At 42.0% G+C, this 21,188-nt stretch overlaps 1 protein-coding gene across 1 annotated transcript; it reads left to right on the top strand.

Moving 5' to 3' along the window:
* Positions 1-19,214: 19,214 nt before the first annotated feature.
* Positions 19,215-19,580, top strand: LOC110943553 (formin-like protein 1). The gene has a single exon (XM_022185296.1). The coding sequence runs from the start codon at positions 19,215-19,217 to the stop codon at positions 19,578-19,580; it is 366 nt and encodes a 121-aa protein (XP_022040988.1).
* The last annotated feature ends 1,608 nt before the right edge of the window (positions 19,581-21,188 follow it).

The following is a 21,188-nucleotide window of genomic DNA, read 5'->3' as shown; positions in this document are numbered from 1 at the left end:
TAGGGGAGACTGTGACATCTGTGCTTGTAATCATTGTAAACAGTTTAGTTATCAATGAAATAAAGTTATTTGATCCCAACGTTTGTTTGTTTACGTTTGATGTTTTTCGTGTTTTGACTTTTATTCGATTTTAAACTCTATTTCGCTTTCTAGAGAATTATATGCAAACTGGTGCATAAACGCTATCAGTTTAACGTAAAAGATACTCCGGAACATCAAGTTATGCTTAACATACCTTAAATAATATTTACATAAGTTATAAATAAGTTTTGAAGGGTTTGGTATGGAAAAATCAAGTTTATTCGCTTACAGCAATTAAAATTGACAAACTGCGAAAGTATGCCAATTTGAACTGTAACGAACATTCCGGAACATGATCATAAGTTAAACACACCCTAAATATCCTTTACACAGCTTAGAAATAGGCTTTGAGGGGTTCGGTGTGCTAAAATAAACTTTATGCTCATTCAGGGACTAAAACTGTCAAAAAGTGCATAAGTTTGCATTTTCGCGCATAACTTATGTCACACCCTGGCTTTGCGGAAGCGTGGTTAATTTGTGTGACTTCTTAATACCATAGCTTAATCATAACAAAGCTATATGAATTTAAAAACCATGCAAGTCATCCATTAAGTTTTTGAAAACATAATACAATACCATTGTTTTTAACATGCAACCATAACCTTGTTCAGAAACATAACAACTTATAACAAAACATAAACGTGATTTAGGGATTGTGTCTTGTCCAGGTAAGAGACACAACCCTAAACCCTGATGACTTCATGACCAGTGCAGCGGAAAACGTTCCATACCGTGCCAGATCCGTTTAATTTCCTGAAATACATGTGAGTTGAAAAAAATCAACAATAATGTTGAGCGAGTTCATGCGTAAGTGAATATGTAAAACCTTTGTGAGTATAAAAATAATTGTGGTATGTAGCAGTGTAAGAGGACCTGTGATCACCAATGGTTTGCAAGGCCACTGACATATGTGAAGTGCAAATAGGGAGACTCAAACCTAGCAGATTTATGCCACGGCAAAGTATGTGGACAAAGTCACCCCACGGTCCGTTTCTAGTTTGGCCGGGGGCTGGGCTCGCTACACCCAGATAGATCTACCGCTCCTGTCCCTCGGTCCCTCCATGAGGACTAATGGCCCCATGTTGTTCCTATCCACTCACATGATCGTATAACACCTCCTTACGTTAAACATACCGTTGTAAAGTACTTGTAAATCATAGTAACATGTATTTCACCCCCGCAGTTAAGTAAACTGAAAACAGTTAGAGAAAAGGGGGACATGAACTCACAGTGAATGCGTATCTCTACCAAGTAATCCGAATATCCGAAGCTGTGCAACGACCTACAGGTGCTAATTCTATTAGACGGATGGCCGTGCCTTAGCTTTATAACTTACATTTTTAGGAGACGGTTAGACAACCGTTTCGTGTACATACTTGGTATTTTACTTTCCTTCCCAAGGATGGGGGATTTAAATACATGTGTATTTATACTATCTCATTAAGTCCCACTTAATATATTTTTATTTCTTATTCCAAAATATAATTATTTTTCTCAAAAATAATATATTTTCTCTTTACATAATACTTTCCAAAATAATACGTTGACAACATACGTGTTGGTGAATATTTCCGCGTAATGCGTAAGTTACGTTTTAATGATTAGGTGGTAATAGAAATTACCGTTGTAACTTTTATGCTTGTCGTATAAGCGTTTGTATTATTTTGGGTTTGACAAGTTAGTAAATATTATTTTTACTCTAAAAATAATATTTACGCATTTTCACAAAATAATCATAAACAGTGTTGTGACAAAATATATTTACCGAATATATATATTTATCACGTTTAGTTTTGTGAAAATCCCACCTCCGATTATTTATAAATAAAGTCATGGCGAAATATATTTGAAAACATGTCAAAGTAGTCTAACACTTGTAAATAATTCTAAGTGTTATATTTTTAGAAAATTTCGCCAGAGTTTCCCCTGTAACTGAAGGTGGCCACGCTTTCAAGCGTATCATTTTCTTTTACAAAATCATTTCAACAATTCTTCAAATCAACCAAATCAATTTCCAATACTTCAAACTAGTCGATAAGTATGTAAAATCGCAATATTACATGAACTTGTAGTTTTTCTAAAACTATTATGTAGATCTCGTTGTATTTAGTGGATCTAGGTATAAAATAGTTTATTCTTGCAAAAACCCCGTTTTTGGAACAAATCACTCTTTACAACTCCCGACAATTTTTATAAAAATTGTTATTTTGTCGGATCTTTCATTTTATAAGTGTTTCTACACTTGTAGTTCATAAAAATCACATTTGTTAACATGTTATACAACTTTTATAAAACATGATTTTCTCGACACCCGGTCCTACGAATATACCACTTGTACATACGTAGATCGGCTTGTTTTAAATACTATTTTTCACGTTAAAACATTTTTACACAAGTTCATGTTTCCCGTGTGGTGGAGTTTCACCTTTTAACCCTTGTACCAAAGAAACAAGTGTATGTCAAGATACGTGATCCTAACAAAGTCGGGTTAAACGATGATGAGAGCCACCACATCATAGATCGGGCCATAAAAACCAACATATTCAAATACTACGACATTTACACGCGTTATGTTCTTTTATCCAACGATTTTCACTTTTTAGTAGACTTTAAAGATTCATGAAGCGGGTTACCGACATTTAACCGATAAAAATCCTTTTAACCACTTTAAACATGACTAATAACGAGTTTTAAACAATATACCTCTAGCTCGAGGCTAGGGAAGAAACTAGTCGAATACGGCGTGGATAAAAGCAAACGGTAGAGGTCCTTGGCGTTCCGTTTGTTCCAAGCTTCGTTGTACGTGATCCCCGACACTTGTATGGACTTGGAATGGGTGAATCAAGAACCGAAAAATGGTTGGGTGTGGGTGTGTGGTTCGGCCGAGAGGGAGCAAGGGGGAGGGAGAGAGAGAGTTTTGTGAAGTGTGTGTGTTTGTGTGTGTGAGATGTGAGGGTATTTATAGAGAATGTCGTCTCGGTCTTCGCGAAATCTAATTAAATATCCAAAGGTGTACTCTCCCCGGGTCCCACTAGTTGGCCGATTTCATTAGAATGTAATGGTATCCGGTTCGTTTCCAATCGTTCAGTTACGGTTCAGTTTGGTTAAGTGCGTTAAGTGAGAGGTCTAACCCCGTTAGTTGTTTAATGCATTAGAAAGCGGGTGTTAGGGTAATCAGGGACCCTAACTGGCTCAGAAAAATACCAATATTAATTTTGGCAATATTTTTATGTTCCGGGTATTGTCCGGTTGTTCGGTCGGATAGTAATCCGTTAAAGTGCTTAAGATATCCTTTAAGCGTCATAAATAATATTTTTAGCGACACAATTTATTCTGCAAAGTGTCAGGAATAATTCCTCATATTTTGGCACTTTATTTATTAGCTAGAAGCTAGTGTGTTGATAAAAGTGCTGTGTTTCGTGCTTAAAGTATGTTTTAGGCACATCCAAATCTCTGTATCTTATTCCTAGAGACGTAATCATACAACCCTTGTATCCTTACACACACTATGGGTGTAGTAAAGTAATTCTGGCTCATTCAGGCCTTTAGAGGCAGTGTTTGCCTGATGCTGGTTATATCAGCATGTTCACTGTGTATCCGTTTAGTGCTACTGTGCTTCTTGTGCATCAAGTTTGTCACTAGAGTTCAGTAAATAAATAATGTAGTGACAGGAAAAATCAAAGTATGATGCAGACATGTACATGTATCAACAATCAAGTAGCAGTTTATCAGAAATCTCAGTTAAGCACAGTAATTAGGCAACAGTTAATAGCTAATTAAGTCGTACGGATACCTGGTTTTGTGAGGGTTGTCACATTCTCCCCCCGTTAAATAAATTTCGTCCCGAAATTTAAGTTCTACTTGTAGATGCAGAGTTTTTAGGAAATAAGTGGGGGTATTTCTCTTTCATCCGGTCCTCACGCTCCCAGGTGTATTCAGGACCATGTCTGGCATTCCAGCGAACCTTGACGAGTTTGACACTGCTCCGGCGGGTCCTGTTAACCTTCCAATCTGTGACCTCGACAGGTGCTTCTACGAAGTGGAGCGTGTCGTCAACATGAATCTCGTCGATAGGAATGGCAACTTCAACTTGAGTTGGACTCTTCTTTAAATTGGATACATGAAATGTATCGTGAACACCATTTAATTCAGCAGGTAGGTCCAACTTGTATGCTACGGTTCCAATTCTTTCTAGAATTCTGAAAGGACCAATGTAGCGTGGATTTAACTTCCCACGCTTCCCAAAGCGTGCCACACCCTTCCAGGGTGATACCTTCAATAACACCATCTCTCCAACTTGAAAATCCACATGCTTTCGGTTTGGATCCGCGTAGGCTTTTTGTCTGTGGCGAGCGGCTTCGATGCGTTTAAGAATCTGCGCAATCTTGTCTGTCGTCTCTTGGACGATTTCGGGACCGGCAAGCTGCCTATCACCTGCGTCAGCCCAACATAGTGGTGATCGACACTTGCGTCCGTAAAGGGCTTCAAAAGGCGCGACACCAATACTGGTGTGGTAGCTGTTGTTGTATGAAAATTCGACCAAAGGTAAGTGTTTATCCCAGCTACCGCCCAAATCCATAGCACATGCCCTCAGCATGTCTTCCAAAGTCTGTATCGTTCGCTCGCTCTGGCCGTCAGTTTGCGGATGGAACGCAGTGCTCAGATTCAATTGTGAGCCAAAAGCTTCTTGGAAGGATTGCCATATCCTTGACACAAACCTTCCGTCTCTATCAGAGATGATTGAGAGGGGTACTCCATGTCGTGCTACGATCTCTCTCAAGTAAATTTCCGCAAGTTTACTAGTACTATCTTTCTCCTTGATTGGCAGAAAGTGTGCGGACTTTGTTAATCGGTCAACAATTACCCAAATCATATCATGGCCTCTTGGCGTTCTTGGCAGTTTTGTAACAAAATCCATTGAGATTTGTTCCCATTTCCACTTGGGAATCTCAGGTTGTTGCAGAAGTCCCGAGGGCTTCTGGTATTCCGCCTTGACCTTAGCGCACGTTAAACATTTGCTCACGTAAATTGCAACGTCGCCTTTCATCCTAGGCCACCAATAGTAATTTTTGAGATCTTGGTACATCTTATCCGATCCCGGGTGGATAGAGTACCGTGACTTGTGCGCTTCATCGAAAATAACTTCCCTTAATTCACCAAATAGAGGAACCCAAATCCTTTTCTCAAAACATAATGTTCCTTCCTCGTTTGGCACCAATATCTTCTCCATCCCACGGAGATACTCCTTCTCAAGGTTCTCCTCCTTGAGAGCTTCTTTCTGCGCTGCACGAACGCGCGAGGAGAGATCGGTTTGGATTATCATTTCCATAGCCCTAACCCTTAGGGGCTTGATCCTTTCCTTACGACTTAGGGCATCGGCGACTACATTCGCCTTCCCTGGGTGATACTTGATCTCGCAGTCGTAATCGTTCAATAATTCAACCCATCGTCTTTGCCTCATATTCAACTCCTTCTGGTTGAATATATGCTGTAGGCTCTTGTGATCTGTGAAGATTGTGCACTTCGTACCATACAGGTAATGTCTCCAAATCTTTAGTGCAAAAACCACTGCGCCTAGCTCCAAATCATGCGTGGTATAATTCTTTTCATGCACCTTCAGTTGGCGTGATGCGTAGGCGATAACCTTTTGACGTTGCATCAACACGCAACCCAATCCTTGACGCGATGCGTCGCAATATACCACAAAATCGTCGGTACCTTCCGGTAGAGCTAAGATTGGCGCGTTGCAAAGCTTGTCCTTCAACACTTGAAATGCTTCATCCTGTTTGATTCCCCAATCAAACTTCTTATCTTTCTGCGTGAGGAGCGTCAAAGGTTGAGCGATTTTCGAGAAATCCTCGATGAACCTTCGATAGTAGCCAGCCAAACCCAAGAATTGCCGAATCTCGGTTGGCGTTGTAGGCGTTTCCCAATTCTTGATTGCCTCGATCTTGGTGGGATCAACATGAATTCCATCTCCATTCACCACGTGTCCAAGGAATTGTACCTCACGTAGCCAAAACTCGCACTTAGAGAGTTTGGCGTACAGCTGTTCCTTCTTTAGTAGCTCCAGAATAGCTCTAAGATGTTGCTCGTGCTCAGCCTTCGTCCTTGAGTAAATCAGGATGTCATCGATGAATACGATCACGAACTTATCCAAGTACGGCTTACAAACTCGGTTCATCAAATCCATGAACACTGCAGGCGCGTTTGTCAAACCAAACGGCATAACGAGAAACTCGTAGTGTCCATATCGAGTTCTGAAAGCTGTCGTCGGGATACTCTCCTCCTGTATCCGAAGTTGATGGTATCCGGATCGAAGATCGATCTTTGAATAGAAGCTTGAACCTTGAAGCTGGTCGAACAGATCATCGATTCTTGGCAGGGGATACCTATTCTTGATCGTTAGCTTGTTCAACTCTCTGTAGTCGATGCACATGCGGAAACTTCCGTCCTTCTTCTTGACAAATAAGACCGGAGCTCCCCAAGGCGAGAAGCTTGGTCGGATAAAACCCTTGTCTAACAACTCTTGAAGTTGCGTCGACAGTTCTTGCATCTCAGACGGAGCAAGTCTGTATGGTGCCTTAGCCACAGGCGCGGCGCCTGGAACTAAGTCAATGTGAAACTCTACTTGCCTCTGAGGTGGCAGTCCGGGTAAGTCTTCTGGAAAGACTTCTGGGTATTCCCTCACGACAGGGATGTCTTCGATCTTCGGCTCAGCAGCCTTCTTATCCACAATGTGTGCTAGAAAAGCAACACATCCTTTCTTCAGACACTTTCTTGCTTTCAGGCAACTAATCATCCTTAACGGCGTCTCACGCTTTTCTCCATGAACAACAATGGTCTCACCATCGTCGGTTGGAATACGAACAACCTTCTCGTGACAAACTATCTCTGCCTTGTTACTCGATAACCAATCCATCCCTACTACCACGTCGAAGCTTCCCAACTGGACTGGTAGTAGATCGAGAGCAAACTCACGTTCTCCTAATTCAATCACACAGCCTCTGATCACATCATTGGCTTCTACCAACTTTCCATTAGCCAATTCGATTACGTAGGGAATGTCTAACTTATTAGCGGCTAGCCCAAGTATATTCTTAAATTCTAGTGATACGAAGCTATAGTCGGCACCAGTATCAAACAGAACAGATGCATAACGTTGATTTACAGGGAACGTACCAGTAACAACGTTGGGATCCTGGCGCGCTTCCTGTGCACCGATCTGGAACACCCTTCCACGGGCTTGGTTCAATCCTGGGCAATCCTTCTTGAAGTGCCCAATGTCACCGCAATGAAAGCATCCTAATCTTTTTCCACTTCCCACACCGCCCCCAACTGGCGGGTTGTTTTGATTGGCAGTTCCGGCTTGATTTGCATTGTAGCCTCGATTATTCCCTTGTGGGCGATTTCCCAAACCACCACGATTATCGTTTCTATTCATATTTCCTCCCTGGCCTCCTCGGCCAGTACTAGCCCAACATGATTCCTTTGAGTGGCCCGGTTTTCCACAAGTTTCACAAACTTTCACGTTACAATTGCCCGCATGGTGGCGTTGGCAGTTGTTGCATTTGGGCTGGGTGCCCTGGTACCCTTTCCCTTTCTTGGTACTACCAGCTGATTTTCCTTTCTTTACTGCCATACTGACGCCTTGTTTGAAGTTTGAAAACTTCCTTTTGTTATCTCCTGAGGACTCAACGTGAGTCTCTGTCTTCTTCGCCTTGACTTCATCAAACTTGTTTAAACGAATTGCCTCCTCAGTGAGAGCCACGCTCAAATCAATGGCTTCCGTAATAGTTGCCGGTCTGGCGGAGGTCACCATGCTAATGATTTGGGGAGCTAACCCCCAAATGAAGCGCTCAATTCGCTTGTATTCAGGCGTGACCATGTAAGGAACCACTTGAGAAAGGTCATGAAATCTCTGGACGTACTCTGCAACCTTTGGTCCATCCATCTTTAGGTGCCAAAATTCAGTCTCCAACCTTTGAATCTCTGCGCGGGAACAGTACTTCTTGCGCATATGCTCTTTCAATTCGGCCCAAGTCAGGGCGTAGGCGGCAGCTTCGCCTAGTGTTTGCACTTGTAAGTTCCACCAAGATAGGGCTCCGTCTAGAAACAGCCCTGAGATGTAAGTGACCTGCTGGTCGAGCGCACATTTGCTCATGCGGATGGTGGAATCAGTCTTCTCTGCCCAGCGAACGAAAGCAACAGCACCCCCTGTGCCGTCGAAGTTGATGGGCTTACAGTCCAAGAATTGTTTGTAGGTGCACCCTGCACATACATCATATCATAGGAACGGCATTAGCATTTGCTAAAGGAATCCATTTATGCCATGGTATGTCTTAATGACTTAGGTTTACCATGTGGAGGATTTTGGTTGCCGTTGATGTTTGTGTTGCTTCCGCTGGGTCCTTCTTGCGAGGCAGCATACTGAGCAATGGCGGCAGCAATAACTTGCTGTAGTTCTTCAGGAGTAGTGGGCATCGGCTGCGGTTGACGTCTTGGTGCCATCTTCTAAAGATGCGTACGTCGATTAGGCCATAATAAACATACGTATATAGTAATAGTAATAGCATATAACATCTTATGTTATCAATATATCACACACAACATCCCATGTCCCAACATCCCATGTCACAAATATCATCTACACAACATCCCATGTCACAAAACATAAATAAGCAATCAAGTGAAACAGATATGGTGAGAATACGGCGATTGTTATATATATCGAGACCATAAAGTGTAGCAAGTGTGTCAGCACGTCACTGTATCATACAATCATAAATCAAATAGGGGCTACATCAGCCCTGTCAAAACAACATCACATCAGTGTCACATACAACCAGTACATCAACAAATATCAGCAAAAATCTGTATCGTCAGATGGTCTCCAAAAATCTGTGCAGTCACAATCGCGGTCGTCTCACCATCGCCTACCACTACGGTACCAATGAGCCCTATGTGGATGGGGGTGGGGGAGGGGGAAAGTGAGCGAAAAGTAAGCGACGTAAGTGGTACCAGTCCTCCTCCATCGCCTGCTGAGTACGGATCACGGACGCAACCTGCTGCTCCAAGGTCGAAAGTCGGGCAGCAATGTCAGGAGGAAATGATCGAAAAGGCTGAAACGACGAAGATGTCTGACCAAGATATGGACCAAAAGACAACTGAGCTCTCTCGAGCTCCTGGAGTCGCTGTGAATGAGACTCGTGCTGGTGTACAAACGACATCAAAAGATCCTCTATAGTATGGCCCAAATGAAATGGGTGGTATGGATCTGTGGGTGGCATGGGTGAGGAAGATGACCAAAGTAATGGCGTGCTGGTAAGATCGATAGGTGCAACAGAAGATGGGATAGATGCTATCTGAGGCATGAATGGCATGGTCGTCGGTACATGACCGAAAGGGTGGGCTGAAGAGCCCTCTCCAGGCCCCGCTGGAGGAATAAACGGTGGGATCTGAAAAGAGAACTCAGTATGATGTGTGCCAGTGTGATGTGGGGGAAACGGTGGAACATCCTCGTCCGCCGGTATCCACCCGTGCTGTGCCTCCTCATCTGGAGGATCCATGTGCTCAGCAAAAAGAGCGTGCTCGGGCTCGATGGGTAAAGGATCGATAGGAGCAATAACGGGGTCAACAGGTGCAATAACAGGATCGACAGGATCAATAACAGGGTCAGCAGGTATGTCACCTACGGGTAAAGGAACAATGGGATCAGCAGCAACATGATCGCCCTCGATCACAGGAACACCTACAGGGGGAACAGCATCAACAGGCTCAAGAGGAAAATCAGCATGAACAGGGTCATGCTCAGGTAAAGGATCAAAAGCAGCTGCCTGCTCTGGGGCTACGGCAGGCTCAGGGTCGTCGAACGCCATATCAAAGTCAAAGTCTGGATCAATGGGATCGATAGGATCATCAGGGTCCTCTATATGCTCATCCATAAGAATATACTCGATATCATGGTCAGGATCAAATCCTGGAGGGAAAACAGGGTCAGAATCCTCGATCTCGTCATGCTCAAACGCGTAGCTCGGAATAGGGGCAGCTGAAGACGCCTGATCAGGGTCTGAGTCGTGAATAAACTGCTGCGCGCTCGCCCCGCGAGATGATACAGATGCCACAGACTCTAAAGAGTCCGGGACTGGTGAGTGAATGGGCGAGTCTCCAGCTGGAACGTCAGCTATCATCAAGAGATCGCCAGCAGGTAGAGGAGCTACGTCAGGATCCTCGTCCTCAAATGGCTCGTCCTCGTAAAGCTCGATGTCGCCGTCGGCATCGGCGTCTGGCATAAGCTCATAAGCAGGGTAAGCAGCAAGAGGAATCGGTGCCGGAATCGCAACAATAGGGAGGTACTCAGCAGGGTCGCCATCAATGGGCTCATAGGCATCCTCGGGTAAGGCGAAGGGTAAGGGGTCATCAGCGTGCTCATTGGCGCCGTCAGGTAACGCGAACGGCTGGAAGTCGTCGTCGTCGGTGCTAGTATAGTCTGAGGTGTGCACCTCATGCTCCGAAGACATAACATCGTCTGACACTAACGGTAGGGGTCCAGTGGTACCTGATCCACCTGTAGCTGGTGAATCCATGGGTCTGTAACATAACACAGAATAAGCACAAAATCAGTGAATCAAATAGTCACATAAGTTACCAGATAATAATCACATAATCCACCTAGTCCCACTAGCCTCCCAGCCTCTCAGACTGTCCTTCCTAGTCTCACTAGCCAACATTCCTAGTCCCACTAGCCAACACTCCTAGTCCCACTAGCCAACACTCCTAGTCCCACTAGCCAACACTCCTAGTCCCACTAGCCTGATCCTCAGCCTCCCAGACTGAGCCTAAAATAATGAATAATATGTGCTCAACATTTGTTTGTAAAAAGTTTGTGGATCTGGACTTAAGTGGTATGCAGAAAAATGTTTTCGTGAGAGCCCTAGTGATCATAGTCTAGACTCAAGAAGGAATCCTAGTTCGCTATGATCAGAGCTCTGATACCAAGCTGTCACACCCTGGCTTTGCGGAAGCGTGGTTAATTTGTGTGACTTCTTAATACCATAGCTTAATTATAACAAAGCTATATGAATTTAAAAACCATGCAAGTCATCCATTAAGTTTTTGAAAACATAATACAATACCATTGTTTTTAACATGCAACCATAACCTTGTTCAGAAACATAACAACTTATAACAAAACATAAACGTGATTTAGGGATTGTGTCTTGTCCAGGTAAGAGACACAACCCTAAACCCTGATGACTTCATGACCAGTGCAGCGGAAAACGTTCCATACCGTGCCAGATCCGTTTAATTTCCTGAAATACATGTGAGTTGAAAAATCAACAATAATGTTGAGCGAGTTCATGCGTAAGTGAGTATGTAAAACCTTTGTGAGTATAAAAATAATTGTGGTATGTAGCAGTGTAAGAGGACTTGTGATCACCAATGGTTTGCAAGGCCACTGACATATGTGAAGTGCAAATAGGGAGACTCAAACCTAGCAGATTTATGCCACGGCAAAGTATGTGGACAAAGTCACCCCACGGTCCGTTTCTAGTTTGGCCGGGGGCTGGGCTCGCTACACCCAGATAGATCTACCGCTCCTGTCCCTCGGTCCCTCCATGAGGACTAATGGCCCCATGTTGTTCCTATCCACTCACATGATCGTATAACACCTCCTTACGTTAAACATACCGTTGTAAAGTACTCGTAAATCATAGTAACATGTATTTCACCCCCGCAGTTAAGTAAATTGAAAACAGTTAGAGAAAAGGGGGACATGAACTCACAGTGAATGCGTATCTCTACCAAGTGATCCGAATATCCGAAGCTGTGCAACGACCTACAGGTGCTAATTCTATTAGACGGATGGCCGTGCCTTAGCTTTATAACTTATATTTTTAGGAGACGGTTAGACAACCGTTCCGTGTACATACTTGGTATTTTACTTTCCTTCCCAAGGATGGGGGATTTAAATACATGTGTATTTATACTATCTCATTAAGTCCCACTTAATATATTTTTATTTCTTATTCCAAAATATAATTATTTTTCTCAAAAATAATATATTTTCTCTTTACATAATACTTTCCAAAATAATACGTTGACAACATACGTGTTGGTGAATATTTCCGCGTAATGCGTAAGTTACGTTTTAATGATTAGGTGGTAATAGAAATTACCATTGTAACTTTTATGCTTGTCGTATAAGCGTTTGTATTATTTTGGGTTTGACAAGTTAACAAATATTATTTTTACTCTAAAAATAATATTTATACATTTTCACAAAATAATCATAAACAGTGTTGTGACAAAATATATTTACCGAATATATATATTTATCACGTTTAGTTTTGTGAAAATCCCACCTCCGATTATTTATAAATAAAGTCATGGCGAAATATATTTGAAAACATGTCAAAGTAGTCTAACACTTGTAAATAATTCTAAGTGTTATATTTTTAGAAAATTTCGCCAGAGTTTCCCCTGTAACTGGAGGTGGCCACGCTTTCAAGCGTATCATTTTCTTTTACAAAATCATTTCAACAATTCTTCAAATCAACCAAATCAATTTCCAATACTTCAAACTAGTCGATAAGTATGTAAAATCGCAATATTACATGAACTTGTAGTTTTTCTAAAACTATTATGTAGATCTCGTTGTATTTAGTGGATCTAGGTATAAAATAGTTTATTCTTGCAAAAACCCCGTTTTTGGAGCAAATCACTCTTTACAACTTCCGACAATTTTTATAAAAATTGTTATTTTGTCGGATCTTTCATTTTATAAGTGTTTCTACACTTGTAGTTCATAAAAATCACATTTGTTAACATGTTATACAACTTTTATAAAACATGATTTTCTCGACACCCGGTCCTACGAATATACCACTTGTACATACGTAGATCGGCTCGTTTTAAATACTATTTTTCACGTTAAAACATTTTTACACAAGTTCATGTTTCCCGTGTGGTGGAGTTTCACCTTTTAACCCTTGTACCAAAGAAACAAGTGTATGTCACGATACGTGATCCTAACAAAGTCGGGTTAAACGATGATGAGAGCCACCACATCATAGATCGGGCCATAAAAACCAACATATTCAAATACTACGACATTTACACGCGTTATGTTCTTTTATCCAACGATTTTCACTTTTTAGTAGACTTTAAAGATTCATGAAGCGGGTTACCGACATTTAACCGATAAAAATCCTTTTAACCACTTTAAACATGACTAATAACGAGTTTTAAACAATATACCTCTAGCTCGAGGCTAGGGAAGAAACTAGTCGAATACGGCGTGGATAAAAGCAAACGGTAGAGGTCCTTGGCGTTCCGTTTGTTCCAAGCTTCGTTGTACGTGATCCCCGACACTTGTATGGACTTGGAATGGGTGAATCAAGAACCGAAAAATGGTTGGGTGTGGGTGTGTGGTTCGGCCGAGAGGGAGCAAGGGGGAGGGAGAGAGAGAGTTTTGTGAAGTGTGTGTGTTTGTGTGTGTGAGATGTGAGGGTATTTATAGAGAATGTCGTCTCGGTCTTCGCGAAATCTAATTAAATATTCAAAGGTGTACTCTCCCCGGGTCCCACTAGTTGGCCGATTTCATTAGAATGTAATGGTATCCGGTTCGTTTCCAATCGTTCAGTTACGGTTCAGTTTGGTTAAGTGCGTTAAGTGAGAGGTCTAACCCCGTTAGTTGTTTAATGCATTAGAAAGCGGGTGTTAGGGTAATCAGGGACCCTAACGGGCTCAGAAAAATACCAATATTAATTTTGGCAATATTTTTATGTTCCGGGTATTGTCCGGTTGTTCGGTCGGATAGTAATCCGTTAAAGTGCTTAAGATATCCTTTAAGCGTCATAAATAATATTTTTAGCGACACAATTTATTCTGCAAAGTGTCAGGAATAATTCCTCATATTTTGGCACTTTATTTATTAGCTAGAAGCTAGTGTGTTGATAAAAGTGCTGTGTTTCGTGCTTAAAGTATGTTTTAGGCACATCCAAATCTCTGTATCTTATTCCTAGAGACGTAATCATACAACCCTTGTATCCTTACACACACTATGGGTGTAGTAAAATAATTCTGGCTCATTCAAGCCTTTAGAGGCAGTGTTTGCCTGATGCTGGTTATATCAGCATGTTCACTGTGTATCCGTTTAGTGCTACTGTGCTTTTTGTGCATCAAGTTTGTCACTAGAGTTCAGTAAATAAATAATGTAGTGACAGGAAAAATCAAAGTATGATGCCGACATGTACATGTATCAACAATCAAGTAGCAGTTCATCAGAAATCTCAGTTAAGCACAGTAATTAGGCAACAGTTAATAGCTAATTAAGTCGTACGGATACCTGGTTTTGTGAGGGTTGTCACAGTAACCCGCCAGACCCAAGTATTGGCGTATTTCCGTTGGTGTACGCGGTGTATGCCAGTTCCTGATCGAATCTACTTTGGATGGATCGACATGAATCCCATCCCAGTTCACCACATGGCCTAAGAAGTGGACTCCACTAAGCCAGAAGTCGCATTTTGAAAACTTTGCGTACAGTTGCTCCTTTCGAAGAAGTTCCAAGATAAGATGTAAGTGCTGCACGTGTTCCTCCTGACTCTTGGAGTAGATCAGAATGTCGTCGATGAAAACAATGACGAACTTGTCAAAATAGGGTTTGCACACCCTGTTCATAAGGTCCATAAATACGGCAGGTGCGCTCAATAATATCAAACCATCCATCATATCAAACATAAAGTATAGTAGTTAAAATAATTCATAAAACCCAATACAATTGATGTTCAAACCAAACTTTGTTTGAGTAGCGGAAACATAATAATGAAAACCCAAAATAAGTTATAAGTTCAAATATCGTTCATTGCGTCTCCTCGTCCTAACACGAAAGCTTGACCTCTTGCCTCGTTGCCATTGTTGTTGTTGTTTCCCCCGTTGTTGTTGTTGTTCCCGTTGCCCTGGTTATTGTTGTGGTTCTGGTTCAACTGAGGACAATCGCGTTTGTAATGACCTTCTGCCCCACACTGGAAACATCCCCGGTTTCCACGCTGTGGTTGCTGCTGCTGGTTCTGTGGAGCTGGCGGTGGGAGTTGCTGGTTCTGATTTGCTGGTCGAGAGCTTCTACAATCCTTAGCCTCATGACCCATCTTGAGGTATCTTTGACAACGTTCCCTGCGACATCTTCCGCTGTGGTGTTTGTTGCACTTATTACACAGTGGGTGAATTCCCCGATATCCACCCTGCCCCTGACTGCCAGATGATTGCTGAGTCGAATTCTGGTAGTCATTTGTCTTGCGCTGCTGAGACTGAACAGTAACCGATCCCTTGCTGGAATCCCCCTCCCATTTCCTCTTGTTGTCACTGGGAGTAGTAGAAGTAGTGACAGCAGTAGCAGTAGCCTTGACACGCTTTGGCAGTCTGTTCTGATCCACTGCCTGATCTGTAATACGGTGAGCGAGGCGCTGAATAGCCTGAATGTTGTCAAGATTGGCCGATGTCACATGGCTCTGGATCTCTGGCGCCAATCCCTTGAGATACATCTCAATGCGCTTGTACGGAGGGTCTACCATAGTTGGACACAGCACGGCCAGCTCATTCGACCGTTTGGTATACGCTTCGATCTCTGACCCAACCATTTTCAAATTATACAGCTCATCTTCCAACTTGTGAATATCTTCACGCGTGCAATATTCCCTTTTGATAAGTTCCTTAAAATCGTTCCAGGGTGTGGCGTTAGCAGCTGCCAACCCTAAGATCTGTACTTGCGCGTTCCACCAAGTCAACGCGATTCCTTCCAAAGTGCCAGTGGCGTACTTGACCTTGCGAGCCTCAGGGCACTCGCACATTTCGAATACTGACTCTAGCTTTTCAAACCAATGGAGGAGTCCCACTGCCCCCTCGGTGCCACTGAAAGAATTTGGACGACAGTCCATGAAGTTCTTGAAAGTGCAGACAGGCTGCTGCGCGTGTTGACCTGCTTGAGCTGCTGCAACTGCCGCAGCAACTTGAGCTTGAACGAAAGCCTCTAGCTGGGCTTGTGTCATGCTAATTCTTCCAGACATGATCTTCATAGTAAAAGTAATGTAAGTGAGAGTGGTTCGCGAGTAGAGCGATGACAGAAAAGTGTAAGCACGTAGGTGTTCTCAAGCAATAACAAGTAGTGAGCAAAGTAATGTAAGCATACTACGAGCAAAGTTCTATGCAGTTCTAGCAAGCAGGTAATAAACATAAACCTTATTACCTAGGATGTCGAGTCTTGCACGTGGAGCGAAGCGTCGTTGTGGATCGTTGAGAGCACTGTTCTGGTTATAGTCTGGTTTTAATAAAAACGTTTTCCCATATTAAAACCAAGTTCTCTATAACCAATGGCTCTGATACCAATCTGTCACACCCCCAAAATCCACCTGCGGAGTATCACCGCTTGGGAGCGTGACTGACCAGGATCAAGCCACCAATCATATCGAACATGTAATTAATACCAAATATAATAAATGTAAACCAGTCATTCAATATGATAGGTGTTCAAACATAATCATAGTTTTAAAGTATAGCGGAAGCTTAAGTACGAAAAACCCAAATGTGTAACGTAAGTTCAATAAGTTTCAGAACATAATCCATGCTCCACAACGACCTGCTCCTCCCTGTGCAAGCTCCATAAGTATCTAACGACCTGCAAGGCATGTAACAGAGGATCAACAACTAGTTGAGCGAGTTCACAGTTAACAGTTCAGTAGTAGTACAGTGTGAGTAGTAGTATGTTCGTTCGTTATGTCATGTATCGTACTAGTTTCCATCGCGGCCTCCCAGGCAGGTATGCGAAGATATTAGGGGATGTTCATCCCGTATATTCTAGACTAGGTTTATCCGTATCGCGGCCTACCAGGCAGGTGTGCGAAGATTAGTAAATTACAGTTCGCGGCCTTCCAAAGGCAGGTGTGCGAAGTCAGTCATAATATCGCGGCCAACCCTTGGCAGGTGTGCGAAGATCAGTTCAATAAGTGTTACTAGTCTAGTAGTAGTTCTAACAGTGGAGTATGTACCATAGTTCATCAAATCACATCACCACGTTCCATTATAGACAAGTACCAGTAAATATTCAAATCCCATTCCCACCCTGGGAACCCCATGCCTTGGCTGTGTGAACTCACCTTGGTTTGCTCGGTATGTTATTGCTTCTAGGGTTTATAAATCTCTAAGTCCGTTACCCAAGACCTAGGATATATTGCACACGATTCATTCAATTAGGGCTTACAATCCTCGATATTCAAGCATCGGTGCTTTGTGTGTTTATTGTGTACACGATAATATTACATAAAATGTTCACACATGCAGGATCATACTGTTGCATTCAATATCATACAATCATTCACATATAATCATACATCATGTAAGCAGTCAATCCTATTCACGTAATTCATGCGTAGCGTCCCTGATTTCACGGTTTAATCTTACTTGTATATTAATCCAGTGGCCACTATTAACACACTTTATGCATTTAACAGTGTAAATAACTTCACACGTTTAACGAAGTCAGGGAATCAAAGTATCATACACAGCTTAACAGGATTAGCATAATATATCATGCAGTTCGTTGTTTCAACTGATCATTACACAACATCAGACAATTTTGCATCATCAGGCAATCATGCAACATCAGACAATTTTCGCATCATCAGGCAATCATACAACATCAGACAGTTGTACAACATCAGACAAGTGTGTGTGGGGTAAAAGTCGGATAGGGCCACCCCCTCTACAAACTCGGACTCCCTTGTCCATTCAACAAAGTCGGACCAAGGGTCCCCCCCTTTTAAACTTGTGCAGCCCCTACCCCTAATTAAAAGATCGGACCCCCTTCATTCTCAAATAACTCGGACATATGTTGTCCATTAAACTCGGACATATGTGTTAATCAATAAACTCGGACCATGTGTTAATCAATAAACTCGGACCATGTGATAATCAATAAACTCGGACCATGTGTTAATCAATAAACTCGGACCATGTGATAATCAATAAACTCGGACCATGTGTTAATCAATAAACTCGGACCATGTGATAATCAATAAACTCGGACCATGTGTTAATCAATAAACTCGGCCCTTTGCACATATCATTAAACTCGCACCTTTGCACATATCATTAAACTCGGACACTTGTGTTTCTTATTAAACTCGGGCAAGAAACATCAAAGTATACTCGGACATAGGCTGCCCCATTAAACTCGGACCACATTGTTTCTTGTAAGCTCGGATCTATAAGGTGTCAATAAACTCGGATCCCTCATGTTTGTTTTGAAACTCGGATTTAGTTATTTTCCATTACAAACTCAGACATAGATTCATCAATAAACTCAGACATGAAACATCATATTAAACTCAGACAACTAGGATCAAGGTTACGAAACTCTGACAGAAATCGTGAGTTCCAATACAGAATAAATGAATCAAATCAGTTACATTTCTCTTGGTTTCTAACCCTAATATCAAACACAGTGACAGCAGAATCATAATCAATCCACTCATGATCAACAATAATCAAACTATATCATTACAGGAACCATCTATCAATCATACGACTAATCATTATCATCAATAATTCAGAATCAAATCAAAATCACAACCTATCACATGAAGAACTAGGGTTTTATAAGCATCAATCAATCAACAATTAGTCAAGAATTGATACAACCAAATAATCAATGCACAATCATTAACAATTACCTTGAATGATTCTAGAGAAAGAGGAATCAAGTGTGATGATTATCTTGTGCCAATGATTTGGTGATGATGCTTGCTAGAGGATTAGAGAGTTACAAGTACGTGTTTTGATTTTGAGAGAATGATTAGTGAAAAGGGGATTAGGGTTAAGTATAATTAAGTTTTCACTAATAACTCTTCACACCCTCAAATATTCTATTTTACAAAAGTACACCATCTCAATCAATTTCACAGTTTCACCACCAAGTTTATACATTTGACAAGTTTATCACAATTAACACATAGTCATGCACAATCACAATTAACATATACAATTCCATAACAACTAATTGTGAAATCAATCGACTAAATAATACAAGAACGTGCAATAAATGCGAAATAGAAATCTTGGAAATTCGAGTTGTCACAGTGATGTCTTCCGCCTTGCAGACAGTTGGATTACGACGTTATGCCACTGATTCTGATGATGATACGGCCATGTCAGCTGCACCATCTCCTCCACACGACCTCGAGCCTGGTCTTGAGCCAGATTTTGTTCCTGCTGATCAGCCTGAGGTTGCACCTGCTGATCCTGAGCCCTTACCTGATCATGACCCTATTCCTTTTGGCTTACCAGATATAGCACCCCTCATACCTGATCCAGTTCCTGCACCCGTTGACCCTCCTGTTATTGAGCCACTTATTCCTCCACCTACACCCACACCCGCTGATGTTGCTCCTTATCCTACTGTGGAGTCTGATGTCCATCGTGTTGATTTACCTATCGTTTTCTTGTAGGACATACCCGCACCCTGCCCAGGGGAAGGTACTTCAGGCCAGCAGCCTAGTTATGATCCTTATGTCTCAGCAGCTTTTTCCTAGGCCCCTCAGTCTGCACCTTTTGCTCCTTTCACTTCTTCGCCACTTGATGAGCCATTCCGATGGTTCGCGTCGTACACCATGCCGATTTCGGATCCCTACCATCCCTCTCATTTTGTTGGTTATAGACGGGATGAGTTACTTTTATCACTTCAGCTTCAGTATGAGATTATGAGTCGTAGGATTTTGGAGCTTGAGATGACATCGTGTCCTTTACCATGTCCTTGCCAGCCTGCTTTTGTTCCCCCTCGTTCATCACCGACTCCATTTTCACATCCACCTACACCTCTTACTCCTTTCCCAGAGTTTGATGCTCGATTTCTCACCGTCGAGCAGCAGATCATTTATCTACTGCGTCATGTCTATGAGCTTGAGGAGGAGCTTGCGCATGTGCGCAGTGTCACACCCTGACTTTTGCGAAAGCGTATGATGTATGACTGGTTTAATATCATTGCATTCAATCATAATAAACAACTACATGATCAAAACGATGTTCATCCATTCATAAAATTTGAGTATTACAAACACCGGTTATTTAGGTTTTAAAACACGACCTTCGACTAGGTTACAAACCAATAAAAGTGGATGACATCTAACTTGAAGTCTACTTCTAGAAACAACACCCACGCCCAAGATCCATCCTGTCACCTTAAATACATGTAATTTTGGAAAACATCAACAAAAGTTGAGCGAGGTCATGCGTTTGTGTGAGTACTTGTAATCTTGTAAACCTTTGAGAGACTCCTTTGAAAACAGGTATGTAAAGCGTGTATGAACATACCAAATAGATGTTTTACGAGGACATTAAGGCATGTGAGGACATAGGGAGCACTCGAATTGAGTAGGCTTATTGTTAGTGCACTATGTCTATTGACTTCGTCTTGTATCGAGTCATAGAATGAGATAGGATAGGATATCCAGTGCACGAGGTTCGAGAAACTAAGTTTCACATATTTGTGAGTGATTCCACTTGAAATGACCAAGGACAGTTTCAAGCGAAATCAGAAACTTGTGATTCCGCTTGAAATCATCCTTGACCATTTCAAGCGAAATCAAGACTAGTATATATAGGGCACTTGTTATTTCGTTTGTATCTTTCGGACTTGAGTAGCAAAGCTCTGCCGAATTGTCTCCAGGTGCTGTATTTCTATCAGATCAATAATAAAGATATATTAATTACATCGAGCATCCGTTTCACTGATTCCGCCTTTGAATCGGACAAACAACTCTTCTAATCGACTCATTCGGGTCTAACAACGATCCTACAAGTGGTATTAGAGCACAGGAAGAAGAGTTTAGCTTGATATCATCTATTTTCTGACTTCTACACCTTCTTTTTCAAACTGGACAATATTTCATGGTCAAAATGAAATGAATTCTTCACCGAACATGCAAAACGGTAATAACAAAGCCTTGAGAGTTTGAGACCAAAATACTGATTAAAAATGATAAAATTGGATAGAAAACCAGATTCCGCTTGAACAAACATAGATATTTTGCTTGAAAAATCAACATGATTTCGCTTGA

This window comes from Helianthus annuus, chromosome 5 (assembly GCF_002127325.2).
Source record: "Helianthus annuus cultivar XRQ/B chromosome 5, HanXRQr2.0-SUNRISE, whole genome shotgun sequence".
Lineage (NCBI taxonomy): Eukaryota > Viridiplantae > Streptophyta > Magnoliopsida > Asterales > Asteraceae > Helianthus > Helianthus annuus.
Note: the sequence above shows the minus strand (reverse complement) of the source record. Positions and strands in the feature narration are given on the sequence as shown.